The 13729-nt window shown below is 40.7% G+C and overlaps 1 protein-coding gene across 1 annotated transcript in view; it reads left to right on the forward strand.

The window, feature by feature from the left end:
- The window catches only part of LOC128621492 (WSC domain-containing protein 1), a 37840-nt gene that overhangs the window by 4500 nt on the left and 19611 nt on the right, over nucleotides 1-13729 (forward strand). Inside the window, exons 3-4 of the mRNA XM_053647299.1 lie at nucleotides 9025-9615; nucleotides 10333-10447. Coding sequence (XP_053503274.1) covers nucleotides 9210-9615; nucleotides 10333-10447 — 521 coding nt within the window. The 5' untranslated portion in view covers nucleotides 9025-9209. The remainder of the gene's footprint in view (nucleotides 1-9024; nucleotides 9616-10332; nucleotides 10448-13729) is intronic.

Here is a 13729-nt window from a genome sequence, read left to right on the forward strand (position 1 = left end):
TCATGTAAACACCTTAATCAGAATATTGTCTTATTCAGAATAAGGTCAATGATTAGATTACTGCTGTTCACGTAAACGTAGTCAATGTCGTTGTAGTGGTCGAAAACGGTCTCCTCTAAAACTCTGAACACATCCGGCCTTTTCTTTTGCGGACTGTTTTTCACACTAAGAGCTAAGCAAGCAGATGTTGAAAATTTCCACCGAGTATGCACTGCAATTGCATTATAATCGTATCTACTCACACACTCGTTTGCGTGTGCGGGTGCAGTCCTTCTGCAGGTGTGTTTGTAGATCTCTCACATAATCCTGCATTGCCTCCGCTTCACTTCTTCTCGCAGCTTTGCACAGACCCCCCTGTTCGAATAATATAGCGCGATAAAGCGATGGTGTTTGCCGTCATTTTAGCAGGAGTTTATCGAGCGGATTTTAGTTGCCGTGGCTTGTTTACGGCCACGCAGTAAATCTGAAAAATGCAAATGCGGCTCAAGCGACACGAAACATAAATAACCTAATGCAGCTCAGTCCAAAAATTGGACAATTGGCCGCCTCTCGCTGCGCCTTAAAGGGCTCGTAAATGCTTTGGCCCGGTGAAGTGGAGCGCACTTGACACGGGTCAGGTGTGAGGGCTGTGTTTACTCCTCTGCACATAAACAGCTGTACACTTCACTCTGAACGTAGACCTAAAGATGGAAAACGGCTCACTGCGGTACAGAAATCTCAAAATATCGAAGGCACCGAAACGAGAATGTCATATAAAATCTATCAGTAACTTTACAGTGAATCTGTTTGTTATACATTTAAACGTGTGCAGTGAATCAACTACTCTTTTTCCACAACAAACAACTCATTGTCAGCAAATCAGCATCAATCTTCATTTCCAAGGTCAACGTTCAAACAGCCAGACCGCCCTCCCCTTGTTCGTCCATCCAAGTCGATGAGGACCACACAGTGTCATCAGTTTAAGTGGGAGTGGGTTCGGAGATGGCTGATTAGTCCGATCCGAGCCCAGGATTGACGGTTGCAGTGGGGACATGGAAGATCAGACTGCCGACCTGGTGAAGACGAGATACCGGCTTCTCTGCAGCATAATGCAATCTCTTTTGTTCATAGGCTGACTATCATGAACTCGTTCGTGGTTGCCATGCTCCCAAAGAGAGTAGCCTTCGCCTAGGAACACTATGTCGTTTGCAACAACGAAAGGGTTCAAGAATATCAGGCAACTTCTTTCGCCATTTGAAGTCGCACAAAGCAAATCCCAAAACTGAGCCAAATGGAATTCAGACAGATGTACACTTGGGGAGAATAGTCTGCACCACATCTCATGAGAAATTCAACAGAAATAGAGTTTTTAAAGCCAAACTTACGTGTCTCTCAAATAGCCATATATTTCCATTGAGTTATAAAGTTCGTCTAGAAAGTGATGAACAGTGATTTCTGTAAATATACTATATTAATTATTACTTTGGCCATAAAATTGCTAAAGAACGCATTATGATTAATTTAGGACTTGAAACATAAATTTAAGGACTTGGAATTATCAGTCTTGACTTGGGACTTGAATGGCAAGACGTGTGAAACAATGATTTGATCCCGTTTCTGCCTATTAGTAAAAACAAATAACAAGTTCAGGACCAAAAACTTGCATATAAACCCCGACTGTAATGATTTATTGTTTTGTCTATTTCTTGCTAGGAAAGTCATGGTACGGTATTGCGCTGGTGTTCCCTTTCTTCCCTTCTATATTTTGTGCTATTAGTTTTACAGTCGAATGCTCAGACTGCACTTGCGTCAAATAGGTTTTTAATTAAAGCCTGTAGCAAACAAATAAATGTAAAGATACGGCACATTCAGTCTGCTGGTTTTACTCGGGAATCTCTTGTTTAAATAACAATCGAGGCCAATTTTCCGAGATAAAGGAGACAGATTGGGGTTACCGCACGGCCTCGGAGCAGTGGGTCACCTCTCATATGTCTGTTTTTCCCCATGGCGACATGCAAAGTGGAGCAGAGAAAGCGTTCATTGTTTAAGATTTCCAGGGGAATTTCTATACAATGTTGAAGAAAAAGAATATGGGGATAAAAGAAATGCTGGACCTGATGCTGAGCTCTTCAATGATACGCATTTAGGAGGTGCAGTTCGTCATTGTCTAGTCGTCCAGACGTGTAATAGTTTGCGAGAGACGACACCGGACGAGGCAGCATATTAACTGAAGACCCTGCTTGTATTGAGCAGTGAATTTTTATAGATAAAATTATAAACAGCACTGAAAGTGAGCTGTAATTGTAGTAGATGAGTGCTCGGTCAGTTTCTCCTTCAAACCGTGGGAATGATTTTGTTGGAGGGGAGCGCATGAAATTAACGAAAGCGCTGACATTATTTTATTTATTCGACAAATCAATATGGTGAAATAAAAAGTGCACACGTTGTCATTTCATGACTTAGATATAGCATCGTGTACACACAATCATTATCTCGCTTGTACTATATGATATAGCATATTGCATGACAGCAGAGACACTATAACCGATATACTATAATCATGATGTGATGAAGTTAGCACTGATTCAATTAGGTAACTAGATACCTGCTGGTGGCTTAGGGCGTGGCCTATTCTTAGACCTGGGTTTCCCAGACTAGGGGTCACGACTCCACATGAGGAGAGTTATGCTTGATTTATAAATAAGGTGGTGAAACACTTTAGTTTCATTGAACTGTTGGAGAAATTTCCCCGGCCATCTAAATTCCGCTAAGCACGCTAGCATTGTGTCTAAATCAGTTGGAATTTAGAAAAAAAACTTCTTGCGTCACGTTCAAGCCAACCGAAATCTCTGTTTTGTGTACCACTTTTCTGGATGTTCTAGATCAGGAAATACTTTTGAATGTAAGGTCGCAGCCCATGAGGACAATCATGACGACAGCGGGAAGTTTTAAGTTATTGTTGGTTATGTTTGTGGTGGAGATTTCTGTAAGTAAATCTACTCAAGATAACGTAAACGCAACTGAAAAGTGTCAAAAAAGACGTCATTCATCCATCCACTTTTCCTTTTCATCATCGTTCATCTTCATTCATCTTCAGTAAGCACTTCATCTTGGCCGGGCCCACAGTGGATTCTACCCCGGAAACACTTTGTGTGAGGCATGAATTAAAAACTACTCCACCTACTGGCATGTTTTTGGGATGTGGGAGGAAACCAGAGAACCCTGAGGAACCCACAAGCAATCCGAGCTCGGGATCGAACCCGGGACCCTGGAGCTGTGAAGCAGCAGCACTATCATTTATCCAGTAAACTAAAAAATACTGTATTAAATACAAAAAAAAAACAAAACATTGTATTTATAATGCAGTTATTTAGAGAGATGATCGAGCTGTAATGAAGAATGCATCCAGGACGTTTACGTAATGATAACATCAAATGAAATAAGCAACTTTCTAATGTAGGCCATCATTTAATTAACATCACTACAAACCCTATGGCTCATTTTGAAAGAAATGGGTCTGTGTGTGGAAGAGGCTCATTTATAATTCCACACAGTCATCGACTCCCAAACACCTGGATCTATGCGGCCGTATATAGAGAAGCTGTCTGAAACGGAACACTGAGTTTTAAACCTGAGTGGGTTTTCAAAGCCGTTGAGCGACAGATCGGCGTATGGTATTAAAGCTTTAAAGCCAGGTACCACACCCTAATCGGCTTACTTTTTTTTCCTGTCCTTCTATCAGGATGAAAGTGAACCTGTTGAAAATCAATATAAGGATTTTTTTTTTTTAAATATATAAAATATAAATAGAAACTAAAATGTATCGAATATACGCCTGAGCCTATAGATCAGTAGATGTGTTTGAATTTGCATATTGCATAAATCTGTATTCCAACATTATTTATTTATTGAGAGAACACACACACACTGGTCTGATTTTTTGTTTGTTTGTTTTTTTTTTTTTAAATGCACAAAATATCGTCATAGCGTTGAATTACACATTATGATAATCGCATGGGGGGAAATATTTATACTGTGTTTTTTAAGACTTAAAATGTATTTTATTTATTTGTTTTAGTGGGAGTTTATGATACGTTGCTGTATAACAATAGGAGTAGGCCTAATGAACATTTAATGACTTTTATTTGAAAGATTTTCAAACTGATCAATGCTTACTTTCATTGAAAATGACTCTCCCACCGGAAATATGAGTTATATTCTAATTAGAGATACGAATTTCGCCCACCTGCTCTCTAAAGGCCAATCAGTGAATACAAATCCAGATAAACAGGCATGCTGCCATGTAGCAATAGCATACAGTAAAGGGTTCAATCAAAACTACTTGCAATATTGTGAAAAACAGTCAGTCTCTCGCTTTACAACCTTTGAAACTGTGAATAAATTATTTATGTACATGGACGGACCTCTTAATAATAATTAAAAAAAAAACAAAAAGAAAAAAAACAGGTTGATAACCGTGACATCAGTAACCAACAGAATCACAGTAAACATCAAATCAGCATGACTCATCTAAGGATTCTCTGCCAAAAAGGAAATTATTTCCAGTATTTTCAGTGTTTTGTTTTTTTTTTTTTTGTCTTAATAACTTCAAGAGAGGAAAAAAAGGAGAGGCTGGTTAGAGAACGATAATGTTCATAGCATCTTGTTTCATGGCTGTTTTCATGCACAACATTAAATGTTACTATAAACAGATATAAAAAAATAAATAAAGTGTAACTTTTTGGGACATGCTGTTATAGTAAAATAATCAAATCTGGTGTGGTAACAGTAAATCTGCTTCATCACACCACCCCGTCATGGTTTATTTTACTATAACAGCATGTGACAAGTCTCATTCCTTAATTCATTCTGTAATTATCAGCTTATAGGGTGTTCAAACTGATGTAGAAAAAAAAAAAAGTGAAAGCTGCCATTTTTACCGGATGCAGGCTGTTCCTGTCTTTATTATTGAACGAATTGAGTAATCAGGAGCTACAGAATGCTTCCGACCGAACGAAATCCACCAGTCACTCACTGTGCACCGGCTGTGGAATAATGAGGCGCCGAGCTGATTGACATTCTCATCAGGATCTCAGCGATGGTTTCCCCTGGTGCCGGCAAAAACGCCCGCCGCTGCATCCTCAGCCTTTATGCGGATCTGGGCCACTCGCCAAAGCTGGGTCCAGAACAGGGGACAAGAGGTTACAGGGACAAAAGCAGGGGATTAAAAAGGCGGAACTGCCTTTTTAAGCAGCGTTTGTGGGGATGCGAATTCTGCCCGGGGAAGATTTTCAATCAGTCTTAAAATAAAATCGGAAATAAAATCGATAGACCCACCCTGAATGACTTGCATATCAATCTTTAGAATTAACATGTGATCATCAAAGTCTTTATATATAAATGAATAAAGATTTACTTTGTAAATGGTACACTTATATAGCACTTTTATCCAAAGCGCTTTACACTGTGTCTCATTCACACACACACACACACCAATGGTAGCAGAGCTGCCATGCAAGGCGCTAACTTGCCATCGGGAGTAACTTGGGGTTCAGTGTCTTGCCCAAGGACACTTTGTCATGTGGGAGTCATGTGGGCCGGGAATCGAACCGCCAACCCTACAATTAGTGGACAACCCGCTCTACCACCTGAGCCACAGCCGCCCCATTTCTTTGTAATGAAATTTCCGAGTTGACTTTCTTTAGTGAACAGTTCAACGACCTGCTCATATTGGTGCAGTAGGATTTAGCCCTTGCTTCAGCTCTACGCAAAGAGAGTGATGCAGCGGCGCTTTACTAGTACCTTAGTCAGTCCAGCTATCTAACCTCTTTATCTGTATAAACAGAAGTTATAACTTTCATGCCAATACCGTGACAGCGTTCTCATGCTAGTCATCTCGTAGACCGCCAATTAGCTGAAACTGCACCGTATAGCTGCATTGCATTCTGGGACCTTCTGGATTTTTTCATTCATATGGAAAATTGTGAGTGAAAAAAGAAGCTCGTGCTGTTTTTTTTTGTTGTTGTTTTTTTTCAGAGATAATTGCCATTATCTCATTATCATTATGTGTAAGATTTGTGAAAGGTGAGATGTTCTTTTATTAAACGCCATTGCACCTGCACTAACAATAACAATGTCCACCTGTGACGTCAGGGCAGCGGAAAGGAATTATGAATATTATGGTATTATGAAAATACACAACAAAAACTTCCCAAACATTCGATCTGAACATATTGAATGTGTTTCAATGGACTTTTCTTTTCAATTCAATTCAAGGGACAACCAAACGCTTGGGTGATGAACGGCGGTAGTTTCCACGGAGCCGTGGAATGTCGGTGGAACGATATTCCCAGCCGTCTTGTGTGAACTCAAATGTTTTGATTCTACATCCTGTGCTACAGACTGAGCCCACATTCATATTCATAGACAGTCGGCTGATTATTCTGTTAGCACTGAAAATTAATCATCGCAGGACGTGGTTTGTGTTTACCTCCGCCGAGGTCTCGGCAGATGGATTTCAAATGAAACGGACTAAGTGAGTTGTGCAAAGCTCAGCGATTGGCAGGAGTGCAGGGCGCCAGGAGACGGCCCGCCCGGAAACTTCAATTAGCCTCTTTACACCGTTTGTTTTTCAAGCTTATAAGCGCGTATCAGCGTTTTTCTTTAGAGTGGAAATAATGGGCTGATTAAGTAGCGGGAAATGCTGCGTAAGGACGTTTCTGAAATGAAAAATGCTATCTGACAAAATCGCTTTCTCAAAGTCTGTCCGTGCTCAGGTCAGGCTCGAGTATACAATGCATTATAAATACGATCGAAAATGCTTTTGTTCATTTCATTCGTTAATGACGTAATATTCAGCTTAGAGGATGTGCTTTTGTAAGAGACAGAAGGAAATAATGGCAAACACTTCGTTTACAAGCAATGTTCATAGTCCTATGACACCTACATAAACCCTTCATAAGAACTGATATAAACCCTCATGAACATTTATAAAGGATAATTCCAGCAAACATTGTTTTTTCATGAATATTTGTCAGATTTGATGTCAAGCACACCTAACACAAGTCAAATAACTTTTTTTTTCTACACATGAGGTTGTTATGTCACTGTCATAAGGGTGTTATGACACTGTCTCGCATTCTATTGTCATGACAAATGACTTTGTAGCTCGGTGTACTGCTAGTATTTCAGAGTTACTTAATATTAAAGTGAGCTCTGGACACTGTTAGACTGTAAGGGTTTTAACAGTTACAGTACATCCAGCTTCATACTTATGATTAAACCATAGTGCTGTTGAATTCTGGATTCTGATTGGTCAGAAGCTCTGCCGGTAGCGTAGCGTATATTAATGCACAATTCTTCTAAGTTATTATTTTTTATTTGTATGGTGGACGCTCTACATAAACAGATTAAAAAGCGTATATTGTATAATTGCTGATATGGTGTCGATACGTTTTCTGGGAGAAAGGTGTTTTTTTTTTTTTTACTTTCAGAGAAGGAGTCTCCAGTTTCAGAGCTTTGTAATAGTAGAAGTAAAGCTGGGACTTGGAATTTTCCAATTTAAAGTCTTTAGGACAGATGGAGGTTACTTGTTAACATGAGAAACTACATTTTTTTTGTCTTGTTTACATGAAAAGAGGGGCTGGTAAGAAAAAAAAAAGAATGGCTGTTTATTTATAGCTGCTATGATGTAACATTGGAATGAACTGGTTGATTAGATTGAGCTTGTCTGGAGGCGTATTTAGGTTGTTTTTTTTGAAACACGATTTACATTAAAACACAAATCCACATGCATTTAAACTCTCAATATATAATATATAAAAATGTTGTCTCAGGTCTCCCTCATATGCTGTCTGAAACTGACCAGACAACACATCCATCCTTAGGTACCTCAAAAGGCTAAACAAAACAATGCTCTTATGGGGAAAAAAAAACTACACCGAAAATAAAGGAAAGCTTCTCACAACAAGAACAAACGTTTTGGAGATGTTCGATGTCCAGGTTGTGCTGTTATAGGAAAATGATCAGTTTTGTAGAGGTAACAATGAAAGCTCTTCATTCTCCATCACATGACACTGTCGTCTGACGGTAGTATCGACACCAAGTGTATGATTCCTTACTATAAGACGTGTAAGGAATAAAACCCATGACAAAATATACTGTATATATTGGTTCTGGGGCGCACGGTGGCTTAGTGATTAGCACGTTCACCTCACACCTCCAGGGTCGGGGGTTTGATTCCCACTGTGGCCCTGTGTGTGTGGAGTTTGCATGTTCTCCCCATGCTGCGGGGGTTTCCTCCGGGTGCTCCGGTTTCCTCCCCCAGTCCAAAGACATGCATGGTAGGCTGATTGGCGTGTCTAAAGTGTCCGTAGTGTATGAATGGGTGTGTGAGTGTGTATGTGATTGTGCCCTGCGATGGACTGGCACCCTGTTCAGGGTGTACCCTGCCTTGTGCCCCATGCTCCCTGGGATAGGTTCCAGGTTTCCCCGTGACCCTGAAAAGGATAAGCGGTATAGAAGATGGATGGATGGATGGATGGATATTGGTTCTGTTTATTACTATTCATAACGTCAAGATGTCACTTATTTTCGATGTCAATTGTATATATATATATATATATATAAACAAGCAGTTGAAGGATGTTAGAACCAAAGCTTTTATAAAAGGCATACAAGTTTGTGTCTGTTGTCAGAAAGGGCTTAAGTAGGTTTTATGTAGTGCTATGAACACCATCTTTAGAGGAAATCTTCCAGAGTAATGCAGACTCAATCTAGCTGTGGTGGGTTAACACCAGTGGGCTGTATCTGTGTCAGATAAGGGTACAGAGAAGGAGATGGGAGAAGAGTAGAGGTGTCAGCTCAGCTGAGAAGACTTTCCTTCTCTTTAATGGAGACGTATAACCAGTAAGACCCTCCGCACACCTGAACCATAATTTCCCTCCGCTCTCCAGCCTTCAGCTTTATCACCAAGGGTAAAAAAGGGAACAATGTGGGAACAATGTGCCTTGACTTGTATCTAACCGCTTTCTATTTTCACTTCAGGTTCCCAGAGGTTTCCTCTGTGTATGAAGACGACAGGCGATGGAGCACCTTACTGAAATTTCCTGCAAGTGAACTTTAACTCAACAAAGCGAAATCATAAGGATGTAAATAAGCGTTCCCCGGGGATGTATTAAGGTTCGATTTCATTCCACGCTCTCGCGATGACATTTTGAAACCAAGCCAAAATGGCAAAGCCGTTCTACAGACTTCAGCGCTTCTTGCGGCGGACTCAGCTGGTGTTTCTGTTCCTGGGCGTGGCTTACATCATGGCAGGAAGTGTCCTTTTGCTGCAGAGATCAGGACTGGTGGTTTCTCAGCGTGGTAGCTTGCTCCCTCCACCCTCGCTGCCTTCACCTCCACGAGCACTCGAAGCTCCTGCTCTCAGGACTGGGCATGGTGTGATGGCTTCACGGTTGGGTAGAAAGACCTATCAGGTTGGCGAGTCAGATGATGGGAGAGAAACACAATGGCTGATGTCACGTAACCAAGAGATCCGGCATCTCCGGCGACGATGGTTCCATAGCCTGATGTCTGAGCAGGACACGAACAGGGTCGAGAGAGCTACTCCGAAGAGGAAAGTCAGGCACAAAGGTAACTCATTATTGACGTTTCGATTGTTTAAATTATTCTTACATTTATTCGGAAATTGTTCACAGGAACATTTAGACAAGAAACGTGGTAGGCAGGAAAATCCAGTTAGTGTGGAAAAAAAAAAAACCTTGGTCTTCCCACAGAAGCTCCTGAGTTTGTGTACATTTATATTTAAGGAGACGAATTTATATGCGGGTCACACTATCAATCATAAATCACTCTTATTTATTTCAACTGAACGTACCAGTTTAACAAACTTTTTGTGAAACTAATTCGTTTCATATCAATGACCTGAAAGAAAGCAATCCAAAACAATAAGACTGGCCTGTCAATTAGAACAAAAGTAATGGCACCCTATAAACGGTAGAAAAGTCAGTGTGAGTCTGTGGAGGCTGATGTGCTGCAGTGGCTGAGCTGCATTACTGGAAGATTTCCTGCATGCTGCGTTACGTTTCACTTCCAGCCCTCTGCGAGCTTTTGCCCTTTATGGAGTTTTGTTGCCGTCAGTAAACACAAAATCAGCTATGCCATGACCATGCTTGGTAATTTTATGACAGATTGGCATTCATCAACCAACGTACGCGCATGAGTACGAAGAAACTCGGCGTTACATTTGACAGGAATTTTTCATTCATTTAGCCAACAAGATGATTTAATCAGAAATGGGAAGAAGAAAAAAAAAGATAAGTATCGTTCTTGTTTGTGTTTTCTATCAAGGAACCTACATTGGATGTTTTTTGGATGATGCTAAGGACCGAACCCTGAAGGGCATGGTGTTCTACGATTTCCGCAAAATGACCAGCACTCTATGTCAAGACACCTGCACAGAGAGGTACCCAGAATTTCCACACGAATTTTGCAACGATCAAAACTGTTATCTGTTTCTCATTTCGAAGATAGTTGCTTATAATAGCATCCTTCAAAGCTAGCAGACTTACCCCTTACGTTCCTTTCACACTTGGCACACTTTTCTCAGCCACCAGCGCACACAGTTTATACAATCCTATCTGAAATAGATCCTGAGGTGTGTCTAAAGTGGTGGCTTTTATAAAGAGCTACTGTTAGGGCTTTCTGGACTTTATAGTACAGAAAATTGAGAAAAACACAGATAACAGTGTCAGTAAAAGTCTTAGTCTTATTAGTGAGTGAATATGATGCCTGGTTAGAATTTTTTTCTGTGAGCTAAGACCTGTAGCTACCTAAGCTGCGAAAGCTGTATTGTGTTAGCTAGCTAGTTAGTTAGTAAAAAAAATAAAATAAATAAAAAACAACCCAGTGTCAGTAACCAAAAAATGAATAAATGGTAGCTATGTTCAAATCAAGCAATTCTTTATATAATTGGATGTACTCCTCTGTCTGAGGAAACAGCAGTACATGTCTAAAATAAGGAGTTTTGGAGGTAAACATGCTGCATGCCTAATATATCTCATCTTCCAATTCTAGCACAGTGATTGTGTCAGTTCAAAACATTGGGATTGAGAACAGGGCCGGTTAGGGAGGCTCAGCTCTGGGGTTTGTGAGCATATGTGTTAGGGGTGTCTTTAAAGTCTGCAGTGATGGAGCCAACACCTGCTCCAGCTCATCAGCCTGGACTTAAACGATCACCAGAGAGACGATGCGAGGGACGACTGCCCCTGCTAATTATCCCACAATATGTCAGGGCTTACTTAACAACATTGATGACATTTGCAGTCGCTTTGTGGGATGGACAGACGGACGGACGGACGGATAGGTAGACAGTTGAGTGGAAAACCCGATTTGTTATTTGCATTCTGATTTGGACTGACTTTTCTCATGCTGACATTTGAGGTGGCTTCCAGCATGGAAATCAAATGTAGCTCAGGAACTGTACGACCGGATAAGTTCATTTAACCCTCTAACCCCTAAGTTCCCACAGTATTATGTCCCATAACCCTGTATTCCCCAGAGAAACAGCACGCCAACCCTGAGTTCCTGGGCCAAAATCAGCATTTTAATTTGAACATTTTTAGGCCTTGAAACAACTTATAATAATGTATTTGTGTAATCTTATTTTGAAAATGAAGCAGTTCAGTGTTTTTACTCCACTTAGAGCACAATTCTTAACTAGAGAAATGACGAAAAATGCTCGCTAAAATCCTTATACTCATTTAGAAGTACCATACGAGCATCAGCGTGGTCAATGCCTTTGAATAAATTCAAGTAAATAATAAATAAATAAATAAATGCATTTTAGCGCCAAAAGTCAACTTTCTGGTGATAATCAGACCAGCAGGTAGTGTTTTCACGAATGCACAGAAATGGTCCCGTTATGACTCCAGACCCCTGCAGTGTCAGTCGCACTGGTTGATGCTGAAGATGGAGACGGATCAGGGTCTGAATCAGGAGAGTTTGCGTCTCTATCAGTTTCGGTTTCGGTTTCAACATCGCCTGAACTTTCACTGCTGTCACTATCTAGAATCCTCGCTCTGGCCTGTGTAACTGTGTATGTTTTCTTTTTTTTCACTGTTTTAGATGTACCTGTGGTCACTGTAGGTGTAACTTTAGCGGGAACACGATTAGCTTTTCGCTTTGGCATTTTTAGTTCACTTCTACTAGTACACCAATATTCACGCTTGGATCAGCTTCATCGCAATGTCGGCGTAATAACGTAATCACGTCGTGACGTCATGACGTCATCAACCTTCCGGGTCAAAAAATAATAATTAAATAAGTAAGGAATCATAGCAGAGTAATGCCGGTATACCAGCCTTACGGGGACAACGTTTACACTGTAAAGCCGCTATATCGGCCTTACGGGGATTTGGCATAGACGACCAAGCCGGTATATCGTCCTTACGGGAATAGATCAAAGACGGGCAAGCCGGTTTTTCGGCCATACGGGGTAAGAGGGTTAACTCAAAAAATCTGAGGAAACTAGTTACCTCAAAATTTTTAAAGTTGATAAATCGATTTCTTCAAGCCAAATGCACTTAAATATAACACAAATTGAACTCAAACTTGTTATATTTAAGTGGATTTGGCTTAAAGAAATCGATTTATCAACTTTAAAAATTTTTAAGTTTTTAAGTTAACTCATCCCGTGAGTTCCCAAGTGAACTCATCCCATCTGAATGGAGCTGTAGTCATTAAGCTATTAGATATTGTAGGAACTGACCCTAAAGTTATTGACACAAAGATGACAGATGCAGACAGTAACAGTCGTTACAGTTAATTACACTGCATTTCATGCATTATGCAGAAGTCAGTGATTAGTGTGAAGGGTTAGTGTTGCGCATATGTGAATGCTGCTTTCGCTTGGGGAAATTGGCAGTCTGGGATTGAATTCAGTGGAATATATTTGCTTTGGCTGAATGTCATTTTCAACTGAACATGAGTTTTATGCAGGCATGAGCAGTAAGCAGTGTGTATAAACCAGTTAGTGCACCTGGCCTGAGTCAGTGTTGCGGTATTTTAGGAATCAATGAGCTCTAACAAGCGTGGGGGGGAGGGGGGGGGGAGAAAAAAAAAACCAGACAGTTCACACAGCGCCTGTAAACGCCGATTCATCAAGTTCACTCAACTGAATTATTCAGACCAACTGCCTTGGCATATATGAGTTGCCATTTTTTATAAGTAAGTACCGTCAAGTACAAGAGTTTGCATGCCATTAGGACAAACTTAATAAACAAATGAATGTAATTTACTGTGAGAGCACTGGGATCAATTATATCGCTTCACAGTGTTGCATCCCGAGTTTTTCAGAATAGTGATATCATTGTTGTTGTTTTTTTTAATTAACTTGTATGTCAAAGGTTTGCCTTTACGTACGGTGTGGCCAAAAGTTTGTGGACACCGAATCATCACACCCGTATTTGCTTGTTGAACATCCTATTCTGCTAAAATAACCTCCAGTCTTCTGGGAAGGCTTTCCGCTAGATTTTGGGGCGTGGCTGTGTGGATTTGTGTTCATTCAGCTACAAGAGCGTTAGTGAGGTTGGGATCAGACGCTGATGTTGGGATGGTGAAGAGGCTCCAGTTCCAGTTCATCCCAAAGGTGTTGAGCGGGGTTGAGGTCAGAGATCTGTGCAGGACATTCGAGTTCTGTCCAGGGTGTACCCCACCTTGTGCCTGATGCTTCCTGGGATAGGCTCCA

This window comes from Ictalurus furcatus, chromosome 17 (assembly GCF_023375685.1).
Source record: "Ictalurus furcatus strain D&B chromosome 17, Billie_1.0, whole genome shotgun sequence".
Classification (NCBI taxonomy): Eukaryota; Metazoa; Chordata; class Actinopteri; order Siluriformes; family Ictaluridae; genus Ictalurus; species Ictalurus furcatus.